The sequence below is a fragment of the Triticum urartu genome, chromosome 2A (assembly GCF_056163025.1).
Source record: "Triticum urartu cultivar PI428250 chromosome 2A, HENAU_Tu73, whole genome shotgun sequence".
Lineage (NCBI taxonomy): Eukaryota > Viridiplantae > Streptophyta > Magnoliopsida > Poales > Poaceae > Triticum > Triticum urartu.
In genome coordinates this window covers 403,714,659-403,741,571 of record NC_141874.1, presented here as the reverse complement: position 1 = coordinate 403,741,571, position 26,913 = coordinate 403,714,659, and the positions used below count along the sequence as shown (strand labels likewise).

The following is a 26,913-nucleotide window of genomic DNA, read 5'->3' as shown; positions in this document are numbered from 1 at the left end:
CCTGACAAAAAGGACTTTTCGGCCTACTCCTGACAAAAAGGACTTTTCGGCCTACTCCTGACCAAAAAGGTCTTTTCGGCTCAAGTACACACCTTTTCGGTCAAGGCAAGGCCGAAAAGTCCATTTCGGCCAAAGGGAGGCTGAAAACACCCTTTTCGGGCCACGCGTGGCCGACGGGGTGCTAGTTTTGATTTTTCTCCATTCTTTGCTATAGTTTCCGAATTTGCTATAAAATGCATCATAGTTTTGAAAAAAAATCCCCAAACTAGGCCCATCATCTTGCGAGGATAAGCTGCGCAGTGAGACTGAGCCAGTGAATGACGCGCCACTCCCTCCCTCCCGCCCCGCAGTCCGTCGCGGCCTCCCACATGTCCGCCGCAGTGCTCCCCTCCGTCGCCCCAGCCAGGGACTCCGGCGGCCACCATGTCGCCCTCACCGCCGATCGCGCCGCGTCGCTCCTTGCCGCCTGCTCGACCGCCCGCCGCGCCTCCGAGCTTCACGCGGCCGTGGTCCGCACGGGCCTCGACAGCGACCGGGCCGTCGCCTTCCGCCTGCAGCGCGCCTACGCCGCGTCCGGCCGCCTCGGCCTCTCGCTAACCCTCCTCCGCCGCACCCAGGACCCCACCGCCATCTTCTACACCTCCGCCATCCATGCCCACTCCTCCCGCGGCCTCCACCTCGCCGCGCTCGCGCTCCTCTCCGACATGCTGTCCGAGGGTCTCCTGCCCACCGCCCACACCCTCTCCGCATCCCTCCCCGCTTGCCGCGGACTCGCCCTGGGGCGCGCCCTGCACGCGTACGCTTTCAAGCTGGCCCTCTCCGGCGACTCCTACGTCGCCACCGCGCTGCTCAGCATGTACACGCGGGCGGGGGACTCCGCCGCCGCTCGTGCTCTTTTCGACGAGATGCCAGATCCGCACGTCGTGTCTGTCACGGCGATGCTCACCTGCTACGCGAACATGGGGGCGCTGGACGACGCGCGCAGGCTGTTCGACGGGTTGCCCAGGAAGGACTTCATCTGTTGGAACGCGATGATTGACGGGTACACGCAGCACGGGAAGCCTAATGAAGCGCTCCAATTGTTCCGGCGGATGCTGAGATCGAGCGTTGAGCCTGACGAGGTGACAGTTGTGCTGGTGCTGTCTGCGGTTGCACAGCTTGGTACGGTGGAGTCAGGGAAGTGGCTTCATTCCTATGTCAAGAACAGTCGGCGTGTTCAACTCAATGTCAGAGTGGGCACGGCACTCATTGACATGTACTGCAAGTGCGGAAGCTTGGAGGACGCGGTTGCCGTATTCCACAGCATTGGTGACAAAGATATTGTTGTGTGGAACGCCATGATCAATGGTTATGCAATGCACGGAGATAGCAGAAAGGCACTGGAGATGTTTGTGCAATTGCGGGAGCAGGGCCTGTGGCCGACAGATATCACCTTCATTGGTTTGCTCAATGCGTGCAGTCATTCTGGGCTGGTTGAGGAGGGCCGCAGGTTCTTCCAGTCAATGGGGCATGAGTACGGCATTGATCCCAAGATTGAGCACTTTGGTTGCATGGTGGACCTTCTGGGTCGTGCGGGGCTCATAGAAGAAGCATTCCATCTTGTGCAGAACATGACAATAACACCTGACGCTGTCATGTGGGTGTCACTACTTGCTGCATGCCGGCTTCACAAGAACATGGCGTTAGGCCAGCGGATTGCGGACTTCCTTGTTGCCAAGGGGTTAGCCAACTCAGGGATGTATATCCTCCTTTCCAACATCTATGCAGCTGTCGGTAAATGGGAAGAAGTGGCGCGGGTGCGGTCGATGATGAAGGCTAGTGGTATCCAGAAAGAGCCTGGGTGTAGTGCTATTGAGATAGACCGCAAGGTATACGAGTTCATTGCGGGGGATATGAGCCACCCCTGCACCAATGAAATATATGCCATGTTAGACAAGATGAATGGCCTTGTGAAGGAGCATGGACATGTTCCGCAAACAGAGCTGGTTCTGCATGACCTGGACGAGGCCACGAAGGAGAAGGCACTTGCGGTCCACAGCGAGAAGCTTGCCGTTGCATTTGGACTGATAAGCACGCAGCCTGGGGCAACGATCAAGATTGTCAAGAACCTACGGGCGTGCTCTGACTGCCATGCAGTGCTGAAGCTGATATCCAAGATCACTAACAGGAAGATCGTGTTCAGAGACAGAAACAGATTCCACCATTTTGTCGACGGGTCCTGCACTTGTGGAGATTACTGGTGATGCCGTTATGGCATCTCAAACTTTATGCACGGTAAATAGGGCTACTAACATTTCTGCTCTGCTGCTTGTGAACTGATGTACGATGTGCCTATGTGTTGTGGAGTTAATCTTAAAGAGAGAGAAAATGGAGAAGACAAATCGGTAGTTGAGATATGATGCTGATGTGTGAACTGCGTTGGGAGCAGCCAAGAATTTCATCTTCCACACTCTTCAAATTTACCCTTAATACACTGTTAGCCATAAAGTGGTGGACAAGTATAAATGTCACTTGCAAAAATAGGAAGATTTTTGTAAAGAACCTTTATCTTGTCTGTATATCAGCCATAGTTTTGTGTTAGGTTGTGGCTCTGCAGGGACATGAAATGCTTTTAATTTGAATTCTTTCTTCCTTCCCATCAAAACAAAAATATACCTCCCCTAATTCTCTGGTACATACAAGTTATCTTGTTTTCTGTGATTGCACTCTAGATTGTGAACTGATACTTTGCCACGCTCTTGCTCATGCATCTAGGATTATTTCTTGTTACTGTTATACCTACAGGTACTGGATTACTCTTTCAGTGAACTGCATGAGTGGGAAAGCTGATTTATGACAAATTGGAGCAAGTTTCTATCAGTTCACAGCTTTTAGAATTTCGGATAGCCCGCAGATTATGAATTCAGCCAAGATTATTTTTACTCAATTATGATTTTATGTTTGTGGCTAAGTTATTTCTTGACAGTATATTCAGTGCAGTACCCAACATTTTCCGTGTCACTTGACATATTTGGCAGGTTTCAATTAAGCTGATGAGTTTTTTTCTGATGCACATGCACACTGATTTGAGAAACTTTTTGCTGTTTCCCAGCTAGCAATTTTGTCTTTGTGATGTTCCACAGCATACCTTTTGCAGCTTGCTGAATTTCAAACATTCTTAATTTGAGTGTATATGATGTAGCTGTAGCTCCTGTGGGAGTAATTTTAGTTGGTTCTAAATCTTGATTTAAACAAAAGAATGCAGATAGGTGAAACGGGGAAGAGGACCGGACAAAGGAAAAGACCGAACTGAAGTTCTACATAATTCGACATTTCAACGGCATGGCATGCTCCAATTGGTGACATAGGTTAACGAACCTTGTACATTTGCAGTTGAGAACACAGCTTTATAGAAGCATATCTTCACGCCACAAGATATTAGCTTGTGTCCTGACATGAAACATGATATAACGGCAAGTTGGCAACAAATATCCAGTTCCTCTATAGTTTGCAACAAGGGATGGTGAGAATGCAAGGATCTTCTTTCAGAAAGGAAAAAATATTTGCAAGGTATGCAACTAATTCACATCAAGATACCGCATCAAGAGCATCAGGGCCCGAGACTAAACTGCACAATGAGCAGTGCTAGGCGGACGACAAAACTTGGACGACCAGCGCATGACGATAAAATCCAGCCAGGGAATCTTGTCCACAACCGTGCAATGTCCGCTCGATTGTTTGGTCGTGCATAGATCGGCCACACTCTGTCGTGTGTGGAGCAATTTCACCGCACAATTACTATTCACAACAGTCATCCGGAGTCTTTGGGAACAGGCTGTCGGGCGGTGCATTCGACACCTTGCTCGTATTATAATTTATTTCGAAACAGGTCCCCAGGTTGCCCAAGCTGCAGAGCTCCTCACTTGGACTGGCCAGATGATGGAGTGTTATCGTCATCTTCTTTATTGCCGTGGACACACCAAACAGCATATCCACAAAGGCAAAATCATGTTTCAATCCTCTGAAGTTACGGATTTCCACTTCGTCAAGGACATCCAAGGTGTAAGATGTACTCCAGTTCTGTTGCTGACCACAAGCACAAACCGATGTGCATGGTGTATCCACCTGAAATAAACAGACAGTATGCTCAAGACTAACTGAAGACAACAGAGGAATGGTACCAAAAGGTCGAGATGTATCATCAGCAATAGCTATCAAAGAAATAGATCCTTGGTGCAAACATAGTGCTATGAGAAAAACATATTTTTGTACAATAGCACCAAACCTAAGTATATATATGTACCACCAGTTGCCAGTTATCCATATTTAAAAAATTGCTTGAAATTGATCTGAGGCCAAGGCCTCTAACAGCATCTGTTGGTGCTCATTGCTCGCATAGACACCATCAGTTGGGCTCGCATAGGCACCAATCTTTGTGACATGTGTATCCGGTCTTCGAAGTATCTTTCAAATGTGTGAGGCCTAACTTGACATCCATTTGAACTGCTCCATCTCAACATAGCAGTGGAGCTTCCATCAAAAAAGAAAAACATAACACTGGAACTAAATGGTAGAGGATCATTTCACAATAGTTTTACTGGAGACTAAACTAAAGAAAATATAGAAATGTAAAATATATAATGGCAGAAAAAAGAAAATACCAAAGTGGGTTGAAGTAGAACTTAAACAGCCTAGACTACTGAATCAGCTACAAGATCAAAACTGGGGTCTGGACATGCATGAGGAATTGACTGCATGACTGAAATCGGGTCAATTTCATAGTTTCATGGCGTTCATGTATTTCTAATCATAAAATTTAGAGCAAACCAGCGATATTAAATCAACAGAATATGCTGTTAGCAGATCAAGCCTCAGTGTGAGAATGGCGTAAATGCTTTTCAATCAATTAACATCACTCCAGCAATAACCAAAGTACCCCCTCTGTATAGAGATCTAAACGCTCTTGTATTTCTTTACAGAGGGAGTACTACATAAGAGAAGTTCTCATAACTTTACCTCTAAGTTATCAAGTAATGTCAGCTTCAGCTCTCTAACACCAGGACATTTGCTCAGCAGATGGAACACAGAAGGCCCAATTGCATGTCCTTTTGTGTGTAACCACAGAGACAAAATCTTAATGTTGGGAAGCTTGGTTATGATACCCATCAAGTATTCATACTGACTTAAATCCTGCAAAAGCAAAGGAAGACAGCCCAAAACTGAACAATGTAGTTTCGAAAGCGAACTGTCTATTCATTAAGACTACTTTTTTTACAAGCCAACAGATAACACAATGAACTTGTTTGAAATTATGTTTGCCACTGAAGATTTCCACGGTATAAGAATGAACAATTGCAATGCTAATTCTCTAGAAATATATTCTGAGTTTTAGCCTCAACTCTGAAGTTTGACATGATAATATGATCTAAGCAGTTTAAATAATAGTTGTTCCTGTTGTTCCAATTGTTGAGTAAGTCATAACAAGCAAGTATACAAAAATAATCTATTGAACTCTAAAGGTAATTTTGTGGCATCAGATTGTAGCTTCTTACTAAGTACAGTAGTAGTGTATTTCCACATTAAAGAGAAGGTGTACTCACACGTTGATAGTTCAGTTTGAGGTCAAGGCAGGAGACAGTTGGAAAGTGCTGTAAGAGCATCACATAATCCTGAAGGAGTGCGTAATCAAAGCGCCCATAAACATGAATGTCGAAGGTGGTCAGCTGCTGGAGATTCTGCACGTCGCTGAACAGTACGAAGCTCGGATCAAATGCATCACTCCACCAGAGAACCTCCAGCCTCGATGCATAAATGGCAGCGACTGGCTTCCTCCAAACAAAGCAAGCGTGCACATTCAACGCTCTGAGCATTGGCGCAACAACAGTGAGCTCCTCAAGTCCATGCAGAATATCCAATTCAAGACGCTCAAGTGTCTGCGAGATGATGCAGAGGCTGGCCACTCCCCGGGCCCTTGCAATGCACAGCTCCCGCAGCGCCGGGCACCGTGGCGACGAGACCATGTCGCCGAGCTGGAAACCACACTCCAAATTCACGTGTTCCAAGCGCAGCTCAGTGAGCCTGAAGAACACGCCGGTCGGTGGGAGCCCCAGGTCGACGAACCCTAGGCGGAGCCATACCTTGGCAGCCGTCTCGAAGCAGGGCAGCTCGAAGGTGCGGCACTGCCAGGACAGCGCCTCCGCCTGCCCCTTCTCCTCCCCCGGCGTCCTGTTGTAGAAGTAAAGCTCTCCGCCTGCGATGAGGCGGCTCGCGGCGGTGCGGAGCCAAGCGTTCGCGCCGGTGTCGTCGCGGCACGCAACGTGGAGGAGGCGGAGGGCCGGGCCAGCGGCGAGCGCGGGGCCGACGGCGGCCGGGTCGGAGGGGAAGGGGAATCGGATCTCCGGGAGCTGGGCCCAGATGCCGCGCCAGCGGCGTGAGAGGACGCAGGTCCGGGCGGCGGCGGGGGTGGAAGGGAGGCGCAAGAGGATGGAATGGAGGATATCGTCGGGGAGCGCGCTGAGACGGTCCCCTAGACCGCCCGTGGAACCCAAGGAGAGCTCCTCGATCTCGGCGGCGAGCTGAACGGTGCCGCAGTCGCCGTCGCCGCCGTGGTTGCCCACAGGAAGAAGCATTTCGGGGAGGCGAAACCGCTAACGGGCAGTATAGAGGCCCAAAGTTATGGTGGAGCCAAATAAGGAAGGTAGGTCGGTAGGTCTTAACTGGGACGTAAAGCCTCGTCATATTGGGCTTCCCTGGGCCCTTTTTATGTGGTAGCTACTGGCCCAAACTTGACAGCTATTGCAGGAAGATTCACCGATTCTTGGACTTCCATGTACCCCTCTGTCCCAAAATAAGACACTTAGGCCTGTTCGGCAATCCACCTGCTCTGTGAATTCAAGGATCTGCGGAGCACCTGTTCCCCCGCTCCGTAATTTTTAACTTCAACTCCGCCAGCTCTGGGAGCGAGAGTGTGAAGCGGTGGGATGCCGAATAGGTATTTATTTAGTATAAAGTTGAGACACTTATTTTAAGACGAAGTGAGTATGTTTTCTTACCGAAAATGATAAGTACTACACACAGAAACTTTGAAAAAAAATATGGCAAGTTTAGCAACGCAAGGATGTAAAGTTAGTTGGCAAGCATGACATTTTTCTCTCAAAAAAACTGAAGCACGAAAGTTATCATCCTCGCGTCACTAAACTTGCCTCGTGTCACTAAATTTGCCCTCGGAAAACTCAAAAAAGAAAAAATTGCCCTTGAAAATGTTCGAAGTTGCCATGTGCTCGTAGGTGGCGTTCAATACTTATCAGTTTTTTTTCTTTTTGGGTGTTACTAGGAGCTACTGCATGCTAATCTTTTCTTCTTGCAGGGGTAAAGGAGGTAAATGGAGATTGTATTAATTTAGGGTGGCATGTTATTCATACAAAGGCTTAAAGCAACTCTAGTAGATCCCGTGAATCCCCTCCCCATAAAATAATCGCCAAACCAAGACAAAAAATCGTCTCGACCAGACCCCATAAAACGGTCAGTCTTGTAAAAAAAATTGCGGGGACATGCATATTTCGACCTACACTCGCCAAATCTTCAGTTGTTCCCCTGTTTTGCCGCTCCCTCTATCCCATGCGCGACTTTGTGGGAGGGAAACTTCCGCCCCTCCACACCACCATCACCCTCAATCTCTCCGGACCCGCGTCGTCCCTCTTCACCGCGCCTCTAATCGCCGGTATGGAGTTCCCGCAACCACTGGCCGTTGCATTTCATGCGCTACCGGCTCCATCAGTGCCGCCTCGTCCTCTCGCGCCTCCTGCAGCCATGCTCCCCGCAGCTGCTCCAACTCCTTCCACCACCGACATCAAGCAAAAGTGTCAAGGGAACCACGCCGTCCATGGATCCATGCCCGCCGTAGGAATGCTCCCTCCCATCGCAATCTTCGGCTCGAGGATGACCGCCTTCTCCACCCCCTCCGGCAGACGACCGAAGTCGCAATTGAAGGGGCCAAGAAAGAAGGCAGCCACGGCGTGAGGGTGGGTGCCTCCTCCACCCCCTTCCGCAGGCCATGTGCTTCGCAATCCCGTCGACTCCACTAGCGCCCACAACATGTTCGATTAAACATCGCAGAGGTAAAAAAAATTCCCTTTGCTCCGATGAGCTTTACTTCATTTCCTTAGTGTTTTGGTCGTCGAATTTTGTAGCTACAACATGGATACATCATATGCCGACTTGTTGGAGGAGAACGAGGTGGACTTGAGTGCTCCACTTGACGCTTTCAATTCGGGCATGCAACCAGAGGTCGAAGCTGAGGTGGACGAGAGGGGTGACGACTATAATGAAGTAGAGATGGTGGGGGGGGGGTTGGAGGTGATTTTGCTTTCGGCCATGGTAGTGGGGGTGGAGGTGGTGTTGGTTTCGGGAATGGTGGCGGCGAAGGTTTTGTCAAGGGAGGTGGTGGTTGTGAAGCTTTCGGCAATGCAGGTGGTGTTGGAAGTATGCCCTAGAGGCAATAATATTTGTATTATTATATTTCCATATTCATAATTATAGACTTTAAATTCTATGATATAACTGCAATGATCCTAGAATATGCAATTCAGTGGAAAACTTATATGCACATGTGGAATGATAAACGGTCAAATAAAAGGTTCCTAGTCTTGCATCTAGGACTAGCTCAAGTGTTGTTGGTGATCATGTTTTCCGGATTTTAGGGTATCCTTAAGTGTAACGATGATCCTAAAACAACATTGAAATTATGATGTTAGAAGAACGGTTATATTGAATCGACCCAATCTTGTCTGTTATGAATTGAGTTAATATCGTCTGTAATCAGCTGTAATAACATGGAGTGTCAACATGTGATTTTGCTCCTTAGACCACGGGAGTATCGTGGTCACTTCTTACTGTACGGTGGGTTGTGGGGTTGCTCAAACGTCACATGTAACACAGTGATCATAACGACAACTTACAGGTTCATCGAAAAGTTTGACAAGTGGCCAGATAGATCAAGAGTGGGGTTTGCTCCTTCGACGATGGCGAGATATTCTTAGGGCCCTCTCAGTGTGACGACATCCATCATTGTCTTGCCAGACACAGGTGATTACTTCATGTGGATGCCAGAACACAATAACGAGAAAGAAGAACAAAACTGGTAATGAGGATTTTGATATAGTGAGCATAGTGATGACTCAGGAGGATACTGATGTATCCGAGTTTCATGAAGTATAGTGAAGCAAAGGGAACATCATATGATAACCATAGGTTCACTGGAATATTCATTCATGTGCTCATAGGGATCGATATGGACGTCCACGGTCCACACTCTCGGTCATTAAACAGACGGTTTCATTCATGTCTATGGGTTACCAAACCTACGGGGTTCAAGCTTAAGGCAGTCACGATCTACTGAGTGTTAGTAGGACGGGAGCGATGATAATATATTTGAGGAATTGTTTCATCAATATTCAGAATAGTTCCGATAGGATCTAGAAGCATTTTGGGGTCACCCGAAGGGTTCCGGTGAATTTTGGGTAATACCGGGTATTACCGATAAATATATATATATATATAGGTGGAAAATGTTTATGGGGATGTTAAATTACATACATACATACATACATATATAATGGTTTGAAAATACTTAGGACTATTTTATGTTTAATATAATATCAACGGGCCTTAAAAGGTCAAGATGTGGAAGTCATCTTGGGCCACAAGGGCCCAAGAGGGGAGTGATACATCTCCAATGTATCTATAATTTTTGATTGTTTCGTGCTATTATATTATCAATCTTGGATGATTTATATGAAATTTTCTGGTACTTTATATCATTTTTGGGACTAACCTATTAACCCAGTGCCCAGCGCTAGTTCCTGTTCTTCTGCTTGTTTTTGGCTTTTCAGAAAATCAATACCAAACAAAGTCCAAACATAATGAGACTTTATGGTGTTTTTTTGGACCAGAAGGGACACTAGAAGGTCCGGGAGGCGGCTAGAAGACCTACGGGAGAGCCACCAACTCAGAAGGCGCGGCCTAGTGGGTAGGCGTACCCCTGAGCTCATGGGTCTCACATAGCTCCGCTTGACCTAATTCCACCTCTATAAATTTACAAATATTCCCAAACCAACAAAGAGTAACCCAAAACACTTCTCCACTGCCGCAACCTTCTGTTCTTCCGAGATCCCATCTAGAGGCCTTTTCTAGTACTTTGTCAGAGGGCGAATCAATCACGGAGGGCATCTATAACATCCTTGCTGCCTTCTGATGATGCGTGAGTAGTTTACCACAGACATGTGGGTCCATAGCTAGTAGCTACATGGCTTCTTCTCTCTCTTTGATCTTCAATACAATGTTCTCCTCAATTTTCCTAGATTTCTATCTGATGTAATCTTCTTTTGCGATGTGTTTGTTGGGATGCGATGAATTGTGGGTTTATGATCTAATTATTCCTTGAAAGTAATTGAGTCTTTTCTGAACTTTATTATACATGATTGTTATAACTTTGTATTTCTCTCTGATCTATCTGTTTGGTTTGGCCAACTATATTGATTATCTTCATTGGGAGAGGTGCTTTGTAATGGGTTCAATCTCGCGGTGTCCTCACCCAGTGATAGAAGGGGTAGCGAGGCACATACTGTATTGTTTCTATTAAGGGTAAAACGACGGGGTTTAATCATATTGCTTGAGTTTACTTTGTCTATGTCATGTCATCTTGCTTAAGGCGTTACTCTGTTTGTCATGAACTTCATACCATAGATGCATGCTAGATAGCGGTCAATTGGTGGAGTAATAGTAGTAGCTGCAGGAATGAGTAGGTCTACTTGTCATGGACATGATGCCTATATAAATGACCATTGCCATGAATACGGCATAACTATGTGCTTTTCTATCAATTGCCCAACAATAATTTGTTTACCCATCGTATGCTATTGTTTCGAGAGAGACACCTCTAGTGAAAACTATTTCCCCTGGGTCTACTTTAATCATATTATAAAACCAAGAATACCTTGCTACAATTTATTTACTTCTATTTTGTTCTGCAAATTATCCATCTACCTATACAAGATTTGATCAAGTAATGAGTTCAAGGGGATTGACAATCCTCTTGCCTACGTTGGTGCAAGTATTTGCTTTTGTGTGTGTAGGTAGCGTTCACTAGGATTTGGTTGGTGCTCCTTCTGTTTCAATAAACCTTAGTTCTCAACGGGTGGAAATACTGATCGCTACTATATTGCTTCACCCTTCCTCTTCGGAGAAAATCCCAACGCAGCTCACAAGTATGTAACACCCCAGATGTAACTTTCCTTATTTGTAAACTCTTGCCATTTCCAGCTATGTGATGTGATATTTCTTCGTGGTTGGTTTTTTGTCTTTGTTTTGCATTTTGTTCATGTCATGCATTTCATCTCATGTCATCATGTGCATCTCATTTGCATTCGTGTTCGTCTCATGCATCCGATCATTTTCCCCGTTGTCTGTTTCACAATCCGACACTCCCACATGCACCCGTGGCACCCCTCTATCTTGTTTCGTGAGCGGGATAAAAACATTCTCGGAATGGGTCGAGATTTGTCGAGTGGCCGTGGTACATCACCGGTAGGCCACCTGTCAAATTTCGTTCCATTTGGAGGTCGTTTGATGCCCCAACGGTTAACCGGGTAACCGTAAAAGCCTCTCTTTTGTTGCGGCCCAACACCCTTCTAAAACAGCCCACTAACCCATCTAAACCCCCTCCATGCTCTCCGTCGTTGGATCACGATCGTGTGGGCGAAAACCGCACCTCATTTGGACTCTCCTAGCTCCCTCTACCTATAAATATGCATCCCCCTCCTCTAAATCTGGGCGAAGCCCTAGCAAAATCCTCCCCCGCCGCCACCGGACATGTCTGCACATCGCCGGACGCTACGCGCCGCCGTCCTCGGCCACTAGCATCGTGCCACGTGGAACCTGGGAGCCGCCGCCGCCGGCCCGCGCGCCGCCCGCCGTCGCCCGAGCGCTCGCCCTGCCTCCCGCGCCCTTCTCCGCCCGCCGCCGCCGTCAGCGCCACCGCACGCCGCTCCTCGCCGGCATCGCCAACCTCCAGCACCGCCATGCCTCGGTTCCGACACCGCCGTCGCCGTTCGTCGCCGCCCTCGCGCCGCCCGGATCCCACCGCCCCCCTCGCTGGAGTCCTCTTCCCCGCCGTCTCCGTCCATCTCCGGCGAAGCTCCAGCCATCCTCTTTATCCGTGCCACCGGAACCCTAGATCCAGATCCGGAGGGTAAAAATCGCCAAAGTCCTTATCCATGTGATATTTTTATGCCCTCTTTGACATTCCATAACTCCATGCTCGGTGCTCCATTTCATGCATATGATATATTAAAATGTTCGTCTCGTGATGCTCTTCATGTTAGTGTCATTCGCATGCATGATACTATCCATATTTATGCCATTATCCTCGTTGAAAAAGTGCGATATGATGTTAGTTGCTGTCTGTTAACAGAACTTGATGATTTGTCATTTTCGTTGTATTTTGTGTGTGCATCCTATGATCATGATGTCTACATGTTTTATGAGATCCATCATGCCATATTTACAGTGGTTCAAGTCTTGCATTTTTTTGATCTATGTGGTGACTAGCACAAGCAGGAAAAGTAGGCTTCATAATGTTGCTGATTTCAAACACTTAGTTATTTTGCAAAGTCCTTTTCCTGTTACATTTTAATGCCATGTAAACATGTTGCTACCATGATATCCATGCATATTTTGAGATAGTTCATTAAGCATATTTTGTATATGTGGTGTTTCTCTATCCATTCATGCCTCTAGTTGAAATTATGGAGTAGTGTAGCATGTCATTTCCTTGCTCTACTTTTGCTAAATATCATTCCTGGCAGATTGTTAACATGATATTCAACTTTGCCATGGTTGTTGCTAGTGATGCATGTACCCTATGAACTTGCTCTTGCCATGTTTAGATTCTTTAACATGTCTTGGTCATGTTGGTTACCTTTTTATGCCATGAAATGCCTTGTGGTGACTGATTTGAGCTTGCAAAGTTGCTATCATGAAGCTGTTCCTGGCATGCTCTGTTTTTCTACTAAGTCTGAAACTGTTCATATAACTTGCCATGTTGGCATGGGTGCCACATCATTGTCCATGCCTCTTGGGTTAAAGTTCAGTAAGGGAGTTTTGTTCTATGTCTTTCGTACTAGCATGGAATGCCTTTATTTGCCATGATATGTTCCTATAGCATGTTGTTTGCTAGCAATAAACATTGCTATATGCCGCTGTTTTGACATGTTAGTATTTTCTCTAAGTCTGTGAATCTGTTATCATTTGCATTTTTGTCATGCTATTTTGAGCTTGTTCCAGTGAGAACTAGCAGGAGCTTAGTGTTCATGATTTGTATAGCTTCATGTGTACTTTAATTCCAAGTGCTTTGTTGCTATGTTGGAGTGTTGTAGCATAGTTTCTTGTTGCATTCTAAGTGCTATGATGTTGTTAATCGCAGATTTTTGCATCATTCTTGTTTTGCTTGTCATTTGCAAACTGTGCATCCATTTCCGGTGATACTTATATCATTTTTGACCGAAATCACCTCATCTTTCCAGCGGCATACTTGTTTTGACAAGTTGATGCCTTGATCATTCTTTTCCTTCCGGAGTACCCATATGCATTGCACATCATATCTTGCATTCCATGCCATGTGTTGCATTATGTTGCTTGTGCATTGCACCGTGATTGATTGTTATTCCGTTGCTTGTGTTCTTGCTTTGGGTAGAGCCGGGAGACAAGTACGTGAACGAGGAGCCTGTTGAGTACGTTTACGAGGAGCAAGCTTTCGACAACTCTGAGAACATTGTAGGCAAGATGACCACTACCCTCGATATCACTTCTATCTTTGCTTGCTAGTTGTTCGTTCTATCTCTATGTCGCGCTACCTACCACTTGTTATATCATGCCTCCCATATTGCCATGTCAAGCCTCTAACCCACCTTCCTAGCAAACCGTTGTTTGACTAAGTTATCGCTTTTGCTTAGCCCCTCTTATAGCGTTGCTAGTTGCAGGTGCATTGCAGGGTGTTCCATGTTGGAACATGGATATGTTGGGTTATCACATTATCTCTTATTTAATTAATTCATCTATATACTTGGCAAAGGGTGGAAGGCTCGGCCTTATGCCTGGTGTTTTGTTCCACTCTTGCCGCCTTAGTTTCCGTCATACCGGTGTTATGTTCCTTGATTTTGCGTTCCTTACGTGGTTGGGGTTATGGGACCCCCTTGAAAGTTCTCCTTGAATAAAACTCCTCCAGCAAGGCCCAACCTTGGTTTTACATTTGCCTAACAACCTATAACTTTCTCTTGGGTTTTGCAGACCCGAGGGTCATCTTTATTTTAACCCCCCGGGCCAGTGCTCCTCTGAGTGTTGGTCTGTGTAAGTGCATATAGTGCCCCTTAGTGATTTTGGTGTATTGAAGACTTATAGGTTGAGGGACTAATGTGTTTTTGAGTGTACACAGGTCTATAAGTCTATGAGGAGTTTGATATTTACAGAGAAAGTCGACCCCTAAAAATGAAGTTCTTCGACTGAAGACTTTGGACTTCTGAAGACCTTCTGAAGACTTTGAAAGTGAAGAAATTGGTGCAAATCCTGAAGACTTAGTATTCATTCGAGGAACATGAAGCATGAAGACTTTTGTTTTTATAGTTTCATTTTCTCTTTCTTGAGTCATAGGAAACACCGTACTATTAAAGGGGGTCGAGGAAATACTAAGGAAAAATTTCCATGTGATGCTCAACTCAAAATCCTACACCTACCAATCCCTTCGAGTGAAGCCATTGGAAATCTCATACAGTTCAGTCATATTCTTCAGTGACAGAGACGAAGTTCTTCTGATCTCTGAGGAATTTGTTCTGACTGAGGAGTTAGGAATTCTCCAGTGCGGATTGCCTACATAGTGAGGAACATGATAGCCCTGAGGATTTTGCTACTCAAAATTCCGACCATTGCTGTGCTATGCGCCAGTTGTCCCAAAATATCTACCCACCTAACGGTCATATCATTGAAGGGCTTTTATGTCTTATCATGTCGGGTTGCTCCCTAGGCTATAAATAGCCGCCCCTACAACCACTAGCTGGTTGGCTGCTCCGAGAGAAACTGACACTTGTCATTTGAGAGCATCCCATCCCCCGAGGACTTTGAGCGAAAATCATCAAGTGAGGAAAACCCAAACCCAAACACCTACAAACCCCAAGTGATTGAGCATCACTGAAGAGATTGATCCTGCGTGGATCCGGCGCTTGTTACCTTTGAAGACTGTGCTTCTTCCAGACGGTTAGGCATCAAGGTCTAGAGCATCCAAGAGGAATTGTGGATCGCCGAGTGACCAAGTTTATGAAGGTTCGGAAGTCACCTGAAGACTTACCACGAGTGATTGGGCGAGGTCTGTGTGACCTTAGCTCAAGGAGAATACGGTGAGGACTGTGTGTCCGGGACTGTGTGTCCTCAGGTTTAAATACCTAGCCGCTCCAACCAGATGTACAACTGAGACAGCAGTTGGAACTGGTCTACCAAATCATTATCTTCACCAAGCTCACTGGTTCTATTTCCTCAACTCTTTCATTTCCTCATAAGTGTGTTGAGTGCTTGTTCATATCTGTGTTTGAAGACTTCGACTGAAGACTTTCTCATACTCCTCAATTCAATTTCTTCAGTCTGTTTGTCTTCATCCCGTGTTATCCTGTGCTTACGCTTTCTGTACTTTGTGCTTGTCTTCATTTCATCATGATGACTAAGCATGTGTTCTGTTATGTTTACTTTTGAGTACTTATTCCGCTGCTAGTAGTTCTTCGCTAAGGAATTTCCTCACCTGCAAATTCCTCAGTGAAGAATTCATAAAAATCGCCTATTCACCCCCCTCTAGTCGATATGACGCACTTTCAATTGGTATAAGACCAAGGTACTCCCTTGTTCTGTGTGATTTTGGTTTAACCGCCTGGAGTTTAGTTATGTCGACCGCAGGTATGAAGAAAGTGCGTTACTGATGAACATGAAGATTTGGACGACACTGCGGCAGGCCCTACATCAACCAACGACCCCAACAACGCTGGCGCTCCTTCATCAACATGATTATCTTCAGGGGCGTTAGTCCTCATTTTCGATCCTTTTGGTCATTCGATGACAAAGGGGGAGAAATATGAGTTAGTCTTCAAGCGGGTCTACTATATGGGTGTTTTCTTTGCTAAGTTACAACTCTCGTTCTTCTGAAACTTTATTGGATCGAGTTGTAATCTTAAACCCGATGGTGCTCTGATACTTTTGATGCACTGTGCTCTGATACTCTTGATGCACTATTCTGCATGCTTATTCCTCGTTAATATTATTGCACGCATGCTGAATTTCGTCACTGACAGGAATGCCATGAACGATGTTGAATACCAGATTCTTCATGATGCCAACAATTTTGTCGGATTTCGGGTTCCGGCAGACCCTTGAGGTTCGAACACTGGGGTGCGCGCGGAGATTTCGCCTCCTACCTACCTGCACCCCTCCGCCTCGCTAAGATCTAAGCTATGGAAAGAACAGCACAAGAGACACATGGTTTATACTGGTTCGGGCCACCGTTGTGGTGTAATACCCTACTCCAGTGTGTGGTGTGGTGGATTGCCTCTTGGGCTGATGATGATGAGCAATACAAGGAAGAACAGCCTCGCGAGGGTCTGTTCTTGGCTGGGGGGGGGGACGAACTGCTAGGAGGAGTTCAGTCACCCTTCTCTCTCTCTCTCTCTTCTTGATTCTCTCTCTGATTTCGATCTCCAACCGATCGATCGAACCCCCCTACCCTGTGGGTGGCTGGTCCTATTTATAGGCAAAGGCCCTAGGTCTCTTCCCAAATATTGAGCGGGAAGGGCGCCAACAATTGGCCATTTTGAAGGGGAACATCTGGTACACTTATCCTGACTAAAGTTGGTCCTCGCCTGCCAAAGACTCTGGTGGTGACGCTGGCTTGGGATCCACAATGACTTCCTCCCTGCCGTTGGACTGGTCTTGGTCTCGTTGCACCGAAACGGGTGCCTTTGCTTGATGCTCCCGCCTGCGCTTGCTCCTTTTGCACCAAAGAGGAAAGGCGAACACTGCGCGGCTGGCGCCCACCTGGCGCCTTTGGTCGTCACGGCTTGCGTCACGGGCACCTCGTGAGGTACCCCGCCTTGATCTCTCCGCCTCCTCGCGAGCCAGCCTGATGAGGCCGTGCCTGAGGAAGCTTCGTGTCGTCCGCTCCGCGAGGCTTGGCCCCTCGCGAGGGTCTTGGGTCTGCGATGATGAAGATGGGCCGTGCTGGGCCCCCCTTTGAGCCACGCCATAGGCCACAGGCAGGCAAGTCTGGGGACCCCCGTTCCCAGAACGCCGACAGTAGCCCCCGGGCCCAAGGCGCGCCCGGACTTGGCCGTGCAGGGAGGCGGAAGGGCAAGAGCGAAGCGTCGCGGGCCCTAACAGCCTGCAGCCTTGGGCGCCGCGTGGCGGTTGATTGGATGTGGGCGTCTCCACTTCCCCATGGCGCATCGGCAACTGCACGGATTGGACAAGTCCCTGCATGCAAAGCGGGTCATGATTACCTGCGATCGTGGAGGTCGGCGGTTGGCCTTCGCCGGCCATAAGTACGGAACAGCGCGCGCCCTTCCAGTCCATCCCTTCTTGCTTCTCATTCTCCCCGGTGTTTGCTCCGTCTTGCTGCGATGGCTCCGATCCGCCGGTTCTCGACGGCAGAGAAGGGAAAGGCTCCCCGAGAGGAACCAGACCCGCTCCCGCCGAAGAAACGGCTCGTCCTCCGCGGCTGGGACGAGGGGGCCCATCAGGTGGTGTCGAGGCCCTGGTGTGAGCGGCCACCGTCGGGGTTCCCGCTTCCCTTGTACGCCCACATCGAGGGCCCTGAAGGAGCTGATGCTGATCGCCACGGGCGGCGCCGCCGTCGGCGCCGACGGGTCACGACAGTGTGGGTCGTCCCCCCTGGGGTCCACACCGAGGGCTCCTCCCGAGAGTTCGTGTTCCACGCCGCCATGCCTCCTCAGTCTTGGATTCGCCTTCCTCCCTTCTTCGCCTCCATCATCCCGCAGGGAGAACTCCTGGAGCTTTGGCTGCAGCACGCCAGCTACAGCACCCTCGCGACCGAGGCAGAGGTCGCGGTCGTTGCCCCGGGCGAGGTCTTCATGACTCGAGGCTGGAGCAAAATCGCCCGGGTTTGCAGGACAAGAGGCGCCTTCGCGATCCACTTGGAGTACGACGGTGCTTCGGTGATGTTCTTCAAGGTCTTCGACGCGAACGGGCGCCGGCTGGAGTGTTGCCCCGAGAGAGGTGGTCGGGACCCTGCTACGGCGAGGACTGGGCCCGCCGACCGCTCCCTTGGCGGCTCCTCAGGTGGTGGAGGCGTCGGAAGCGACTCCGGCGAGCTCTTCGCAACTCCGGAGACGAGCGACGACAGCTACGAGCCCCCGAGCCGGCGCCGCTCCTGGAGCAGGGCGGGCTCGTCAGGCCGTCACCGACTCTGATCTGGATGGGGTTGGCGCCCTTGACGGCCCACTGTTGATGATGGCGTCTTTTGCAGGGGCGCGCGTAGTTAGTGTCCTTTTAGGATCTGTTCCCTGCGAGGAATCAAAGACGCGTCCCGTGGGGGCTTGTAAGGTGCCTGTGATCCTGTTTTGTTAATATAACCCTTGTCGTAGAATTGTGCGAGTTGCTCATTCCGTCTTAGCTCAGTTCTCCCTTTCGAACCTCACGAGGGATTGGTGCTCTGCGCCGACAGGTCCCAGTCCCAAGGCGGCTTCAGCCGTCGCTGGTATGCCAGGTCGCGATGTCGTGGTCAAGGCCAGGAGGTGAGCGACCCGGGGTCCGGTAAGAGCCCCTGAGTCGTGATGCTCAGGAGGTCCCCTTTGGCGCTCAAGCAGCCGTCGTTCGGTGAGAAAGGAGAGCGGTGTCGCTAACACGGGATTGCATTAGGTGCGGGGATAGTGCCACGGTAGCTGGTGCTTCCCGGTGGTGACTTATCTTGAGAATCAGGGGCCGCTCTCTGGTGTGTCGCCGGGTCCGTGCATCGGCAGGCGTGAGGTTGCTCGGCGAGGTCCTCGCGTGTCCCTACCCTCTTGCCTTTGCTCCCCTTTCTGCTCTACGTCCTCGGGTCCCGGCCCTCGAGCGAGTCTCAACCGTCGTTGGTATGCCAGGTCGCGATGCCGTGGACAAGGCCAGAGGGTGAGGGCTGGAGAGCCAGTAGGAGCCCTGAGTCGCGATGCTCAGGCACCCCCCTTTAACGTGCAAGCGGTTCGCGCGGATGAGAGCGAAGGAGACACCGCAAGGGCCTCGCCTGACGCAGCTCCTTTAGGAGATCCTGTAGACCCATCATAGAAAGAACAAGGGGTCGCCATGACAATTGACAGTAAGCCGTTGGTTGCTTCTGAGGGGCGATGAGGCACTGAAGGCTTGATGAGGTGGCGCCATGCGGGGCTGCCATGGCCAGAGCTCAGCCATTCAGGTTTGTCGGCGTTGCAGGGACAGACCCATGCGCAAGCGTCGTGCCGTTTGGGAGCAGTTCCGTCAGTTGGCGTCAGTTGAGCGGACAACTAGGTCAAACACATTAGCCGCGAAGGAGTGGATTCATTCAAATAGATGCTGGGAAGGTGGGCATCACTGGGTCAGGCCCGAGCGACTTGGGGATGATGCAGCCCGAGGGGCGCCCCCAACAAAGTAAGCTAACAACATGAAATAAAAGGGATACATGCCGCAGGGACGGACCCACGCGGCCTGGGAATAATGCAGCCCTGGGGGGCGCTCCCAGCTGGAAATGCAACTTGAAAGATGTCACCTGATGATGTTGAGGACGAAGGAGTGTTGGTGTAGCAGACTTGGTGGGCTGCGGAAGCCGATCCTCACGAGCCCCCAGGCCCAGGGGCCTCGGGAGGCCCCGGAGGCGCTGGTGGCTCCTCGCGGACCATCTCCATCTCCGCCAGGGCTGCGGAATGCCTGGCCTCTTGAGCCTCCATGATGTCCCTCATGAGGTGCTGGTACGTGGCAGCCGCGTTTGGCAAGTCGTAAGGCATGCGAACGTAGCTGTGGGGTGGACCTTCGCAGCGCCCCACTCGCGAGGGCCAAAGACGCTCCAGAGAGGCAACTCGGTTGAGCCCTGGTATGTCGATGCAGACGCGCAGCCCACCATCCTCGCCTGGATGGGGAGCCACTGCTGGTAGGCGGCGGCCGCCTTTCATGACTCTTGACTCCTGTAGCTCCTGAATGGCCTTGCTGACGAACTCCTGAGGGTCTGGCTCTCCTTGCCTTACTCCTTGAGGGAAACATGCTTCGAAACACGCCTCCATGTGGTGCCCAAGCGCCTCCCTCATGACCTTAGCCAGGTCGGTGGCCCTCCAGGGGAGAGCCCCTGAGCCCTGCCTGAGGAGGGCGCCGGGCGCGCTTTCCTATGCAATGGAAGGAGGTTCCCCCTGGGCAGGCGCGGGCCTAGAGGGGCCTGCCTCCTGAGGGGCCGGGCCGGACGATGTCTTCTTCTTCTTGGGGGCGGTCTCGGGAAGCCTCCTGCTTCCGTGATCCGGGTCTTCCAGTGATGCAGCCTGAAAGGCTCGTTCCAGGGAACACACCGCATCCTTCTCTTCACAGGGCACCATGATGACTCCGCCACTTCCTGACATCTTGGGGACGTTGTAGCCGTGGTGAGTTATGGCCATGAACTTGGCCAGCGCTGGGTACCCAAGGATGGCGTTGTGCGGCAGGCGAATGTGAGCGACGTCGAAGTCGATGAGCTCGGTGCGGTAGTTGTCGCGTGCCCCGAAGGTGATAGGGAGGCGGACCTGCCCAATCGGGACCGTGGAGCCGTCGGTGACTCCGGAGAAAGGCTTGGTTGGCTGAAGCTGGCTGTAGGGCACTTGGAGATTGTTGAATGTCTCCATGGACAGGACGTTGAGCCCTGCCCCGCCGTCGATGAGGGTCCTGGTGACCACCATGTTGCTGATGATTGGGGAACAAAGCATCGGGAGGACTCCGGCTGTAGCCGCACACTTGAGCTGATCTGCTGAGCTGAACGTGATGGCGCACGCCGACCACCTGAGAGGGTGCGTGGCTTCGAGCTTGGGGAGGACTGCATTCACTTCACGGGCGAACTGCTTGAAGATGCGTTGAGAGGCTGGGGCTTGAGCCCCGCCCAGGATGCAGGCGATCGCGCATGGCTCCTGGAAGCCCCCAGCCCCCTCGTCCTGATGGCGGTCCTCGTTTCTCCTTGGCTGCGGCGGCAGCGGAGGGAGGCCTGCGTTGCCTTGCGGGCGATCCTCGTGAGGCTGATCCCTCCAGTCTCCCTCACAAGGCGGGTCTTGCCAGCGATCCTCGCGAGGTTGATCGCGCCACCCTTGGCGCGGGCCGCGGTCTTCCCAGTGTCTTGTGTTCCTTCCTCCTCCTCGACCGTAGCCCCGGTCACCGCGGTCGGGGCGACGGCCGATCCTTCCTTCTCGTATGGCTCGGAGCTCTTGACATTCGTTGGTGTTGTGGGTGTGGAGGTCGTGGTACACACAGTACCGACTGCCCTTGGAAGGTTCGGGCTGATCTCTGCCCCGCTTGGTGTCTGGTTCTGCCGCGAGCACGGCAGCCCCCTTGCGCTTCACATCCTTGGCCTTGGGCTTCTTCTCTTCTGGGTCTGCGGCAGGTAGCTCGAGGAGGGAGAGACGCCCTTCCTCATCCCTGGCGCACTTGGTTGCCAAGTTGAACAACTCCAAGGAAGTGCACAGGTCTTCATGCATCGCCAGCTCCTCCTTCATCTTGACATCGCGCACGCCGTCGGAGAAGGCTGAGATGATGGCCTCCTCAGTCACCTTGGGAATCTTGAGGCGTGCGTTGTTGAAGCGCTGGATGTACTTCTGCAGGGTCTCTCCGGGTTGTTGCTTGGTGCGGCGCATGTCGCTCACGGCGTGTGGCCGGTCGCGAGTACCTTGGAAGTTGGCGATGAAGCGGGTGCGCATCTCGTCTCAGGAGGAGATCGTGCCTGGAGCCAGGTTCAGGAGCCAGGTGCGGGCCCCGTCCTTGAGCGCCATGGGAAACCAGTTCGCCATGACCTTCTCGTCTCCGTTGGCAGCTTCGATGCCTAGCTCATAGAGCTGGAGGAACTCCGCAGGGTCGGCCGTGCCGTCGTAACGAGGAGGCAGGTCTGGCTTGAACTTGCCGGGCCACGCGACGCTGCATAGCTCGGTGGTGAAGGCACGGCAGCCTGCTGTGGCCATGGGAGGCCTTGGGTGACAGAGAGCTTGGTCTTGCATGTCCCCACGCGCTGCAGTCGGGAGCAGCGCGGGGTCTTGACGTGCGGGAGCAGGAGCATGGTCGCGACGTGCTGGAGCAGGGAGCGCCCGAGCAGCTTCTTGCGGGCGAGGGACTTCTTGGCAGCTCTGCTCTTGCCGCGCTGGCACCTAACGGAGCGGGTTCCGCCCAGGGGCCACGCGCCTTGGAGCCATGGCACCTTCTTGAGGAGGAGGCGGCCGGGGCGCCGCCGGAGCTTCGTCGCCCGCGCGGGGCGGGGTGCAGTGCAGCGGAACGGACGGTGCAGGAGAGCCCCCTACGGCGCGGACGAGCTCGGCGACGCGGTCGAGCCATTCTTCATAGACGTCGTCGACGGGACGGTAGCGCAGGAGCTCGTTTGCCGCGATGAGCGCAGCTCGAGCCTCCATGGGTGCGCGGAGCGCGCGGGACGAAGAACCAGCTGGGATGAGCGAGGGAGTAGCGGTGCGGCCGTCTAGCTGCACGGACGGATGCTGAGACGACGCTTGCTGCTCGTCCCCCGCCGGGCCGGTGGCGGCGTTGACGGCAGGTGACGGGGAACGGCGAGGACGCCCGCCGACAGGAGCCGTCTGGGCGACGCGGGAAGCGAGAGTGGCCCGGCGCTCGGCGCGGGCCCGACAAGCGTCAGACATGGACGCGATGGTCGGAGGAGAACGGGGTGGTGGAAGACGAATTCCGGCACACCCCTACCTGGCGCGCCAAATGTCAGATTTCGGGTTCCGGCAGACCCTTGAGGTTCGAACACTGGGGTGCGCGCGGAGATTTCGCCTCCTACCTACCTGCACCCCTCCGCCTCGCTAAGATCTAAGCTATGGAAAGAATAGCACAAGATACACAGGGTTTATACTGGTTCGGGCCACCGTTGTGGTGTAATACCCTACTCCAGTGTGTGGTGTGGTGGATTGCCTCTTGGGCTGATGATGATGAGCAATACAAGGAAGAACAGCCTCGCGAGGGTCCGTTCTTGGCTGGGGGGGACGAACTGCTAGGAGGAGTTCAGTCACCCTTCTCTCTCTCTCTCTTCTTGATTCTCTCTCTGATTTTGATCTCCAACCGATCGATCGAACCCCCCTACCCTGTGTGTGGCTGGTCCTATTTATAGGCAAAGGCCCTGGGCCTCTTCCCAAATATTGAGCGGGAAGGGCGCCAACAATTGGCCATTTTGAAGGGGAACATCTGGTACACTTATCCTGACTAAAGTTGGTCCTCGCCTGCCAAAGACTCTGGTGGTGACGCTGGCTTGGGCTCCACAATGACTTCCTCCCTGCCGTTGGACTGGTCTTGGTCTCTTTGCACCGAAACGGGTGCCTTTGCTTGATGCTCCCGCCTGCGCTTGCTCCCTTTGCACCAAAGAGGAAAGGAGGACAATGCGCGGCTAGCGCCCGCCTGGCGCCTTTGGTCGTCACGGCTTGCGTCACGGGCACCTCATGAGGTACCCCGCCTTGATCTCTCCGCCTCCTCGCGAGCCAGCCTGATGAGGCCGTGCCTGAGGAAGCTCCGTGTCGTCCGCCCCGCGAGGCTTGGCCCCTCGCGAGGGTCTTGGGTCTGCGTTGATGAAGATGGGCTGTGCTGGGCCCCCCTTTGAGCCATGCCGTAGGCTGCAGGCAGGCAAGTCTGGGGACCCCCGTTCCCAGAACGCAGACAAATTTCCTCATCAGATGAGTCGTGGCCTTTGATAGGACTGATTGTCCTCGTAAGAATACGATAGACAGTTCTGGGCACATAAAGCAATTCCTTCACAAGGAATTTGGTTCTTGGTGCTTGACCTGGCTTCAAAGGTTTCATCAGCAGTGAGGGGCCAGCTGAGGAACTTGGTGCAGCTGAGGAACTAGCTGAGACACCTAAGGCAATGGAGATGCAGGCAGTCCTTTGGCACGAAGCGAGATGCACATGTGCTGAGGATTTGGTCGGAACAGCTGAAGGCTTTGGCGGAGGAGCTGAGGACTTTGGAGGAACAGGAGCAGCATGAGGGATTTGCCGTGAGGGCTTTGAGGATTCTGGCCGTGAGGGCATTGTTGAGGAACTTGGCCTTAAGGCAATTGTTGGTGAAGCACTTGGCTTGCGCAAAGGCTTCTTTGACATAGCCTTCTTTGGCTTGACAGCAAAGGCCTCAGCAGAGGCGGCAGCAGCAGCAGTAGAGTCTTCATTAAATTTCCTCACTGCATCTCTGGCTTGCTTAGCCAACTTGGCTTGGCGCTTGGCCCATTCATCAGGATAGTCCTCACAGCACTTAAGGCTGGTGGGATCAACAATTTGGCCAGGTGCCAGTGGTGCTCTTGGGCATGGAGGATTGAGTGCGAATTTCTTCATGTACTTAGGAGTGACATATCTGTACTCCCTCCATTCTCTTGCCCATCTCCTCTCTATCTTCTGAATGCGCACTTTGCGCTCATTCTTGGTTTCCTCAGTAGGTGTGTAGTACTCAGCATATATGTCATCAGGGATTACAAACACTGTATTTACCTCAGGCCTCTTTCCTCCCTTCTATGGCCTTTTACCATCAGCCATTTTCTTCAGTTGAGGAATTTGAACAATTGAATTCTCTGAAGAAGTATGCAACTTTTCTTCGAGGAACGCTGCAAATGAGTTAAGTTGATGAGAACCTAGTGATTCAGCAGCTGACATGTGTACCTGTGAACAGAGTATAGTTGCGAGGAATTTGGAGAGGTCATATGTGTTCTCAGAGGGTTTTTCAAAAAGAATAAGTTTTAGGAATTTGACCAGATGAGTCTTGAAGATTTTCACTAAGCGTTCTTTGTCTTAGGTTCCAGAGTTGTATAGATCGAAGATCCACACAATTGAGGAATCTTGAAGAAAAATGATGCTTAGAGAAACGAATCAAGAACAAATGACTTTGTGAGGTGTTCAGTGTGTGAAGATGTGAAGAAAAACATTTTTGAAGATTTTGTAGATAATCATTTGAATCAATGAGGGCAGTAAAAGTAACTTTTATTTACCCTGGACCAAGAACACGACGAACTGGAGTGAGGAGATGTGAAGTTCGTCTATGCAGATCTTCCACGCCCTAACTTGGCGGAGGAAGACAGCTACGGTGGCGGCGGAGTGAAGATGTCCGTGGTCAGCGCGAGTACGTCGGCGACGAGGTCGAGGTAGTGAAGCTCTTCCTCACTGGCGGCGATGAAGTAGCGGCGGCGCTAGGGTTTGAGAAGCTCGAGCTGGAGAGAGAGGTCGAGCGGAGTAAAAGAAGTGAGGAAGGGAAGGAGGGGTATTTATAGCCACGTTGAAAAACTGCTCGCCCGAAGAAATTGGACGAACGTTCCCCTGACCCTTCTCATTCGCATGACATGTGTCACCCATGTAGTGAGAGGTGGAGATCGTGTTAGATCGTGGGTGAGTGGATAAGTGTATCGTGGGATGCAGAACGGTTTGAGCGGCAAGACCGAAAATTTCGATGAGATAGGTTTTAAAGTTCCGTTCGCAATTTCTTCAGCTGACAAGGACACAGTGAAGATTTTGAATGAGTTTCAAATAGAATGCACATGAAGAATTTGTGAACAGATTGGGTTGAGTATAGCATAGAGGGGAAGGGTCCGATCACATTCACTTAGCAGAAAACCAACTTGAAGAAATAGCAATAAGTGAATGCTGTAGAGGACATAAACTCATATATATATATAGCCAATGAAGAAAAATGACGGAACCAGTGAGGACTATGCAAAGTTGAAGAATATGAATAAATTGAGGAATTTCAACTTTTGGTGGTGGCATGACCCACCGTATAAGAATGATGATTTCAGACACCGCGTACAATTATCGTAGGGTTCTGAGAATCAAATTCTTCATTAATTTCTTCACACTAAGAGTGTTATTCTTCATTGATTGAAGTAAAACGTTTCTTCATGTGTTGCACATCTAAGTCATCAATTTTGCATAAGTGTTAGGATGAGTGTCCTCTTCACAGAACATTCGAAGATTCTAGGATATTTAGCTCACACCGCAACTTGCTAAATGTCTTCTCATCCAAGGGCTTTGTGAAGATATCGGCTAGCTGTTCTTCAGTCTTCACATGCTCAATAGAAATTTCGCCCTTCAACACATGATCACGAAGAAAATGATGACGAATCTGAATGTGCTTTGTCTTCGAGTGCTGAACTAGATTGTGAGCAATCTTGATGGCACTCTCATTGTCACAGAAGAGAGGTACATTCTTCATGTTGACGCTGTAGTCCTTGAGAGTTTGCTTACAGCAATTGGGCACAGCAAGAACCAGCAGCAATGTACTCAGCTTCAGCAGTAGATAGTGATACACAGTTCTGTTTCTTCGAGGACCAACAGACCAAGGCTCGTCCGAGGAAATGACATGTACCAGATGTTGACTTGCGATCCACACGATTACCAGCATAGTCAGAGTCAGAATATCCATAAAGATCAAAAGCCGAGCCCTTGGGGTACCATAATCCAAGTGTTGGTGTGTGAGCTAGATATCGAAGAATATGCTTCACAGCCTTATGGTGTGATTCCTTCGGTGCAGCTTGAAATCGGGCACACATGCAAACACTAAGCATTATATCTGGCCTAGATGCACATAAGTATAATAAGTAACCTATCATGGAGCAGTATACCTTATGATCGAAGTCAATACCATTTTCATCAGTGCACAGATGGCCATTTGTGGGCATAGGAATTTTGACG

The 26,913-nt window shown here is 50.5% G+C and overlaps 2 protein-coding genes across 2 annotated transcripts; one reads left to right on the top strand and one right to left on the bottom strand.

Moving 5' to 3' along the window:
* Positions 1-312: 312 nt before the first annotated feature.
* On the top strand, positions 313-2,623 carry LOC125537537 (Tetratricopeptide repeat (TPR)-like superfamily protein). Its single transcript, XM_048700854.2, has one exon. The coding sequence runs from the start codon at positions 318-320 to the stop codon at positions 2,241-2,243; it is 1,926 nt and encodes a 641-aa protein (XP_048556811.2). The 5' UTR covers positions 313-317; the 3' UTR covers positions 2,244-2,623.
* A 712-nt stretch (positions 2,624-3,335) lies between these two features.
* Positions 3,336-6,671, bottom strand: LOC125537538 (putative F-box/FBD/LRR-repeat protein At4g03220). The gene is made up of 3 exons (XM_048700855.2): positions 5,580-6,671; positions 4,996-5,169; positions 3,336-4,104 (listed from the first exon to the last, which is right to left on the bottom strand). Exons 1-3 carry the CDS (start codon positions 6,606-6,608, stop codon positions 3,778-3,780), a joined length of 1,530 nt encoding a protein of 509 aa, XP_048556812.2. The 5' UTR covers positions 6,609-6,671; the 3' UTR covers positions 3,336-3,777.
* Positions 6,672-26,913: the final 20,242 nt, after the last annotated feature.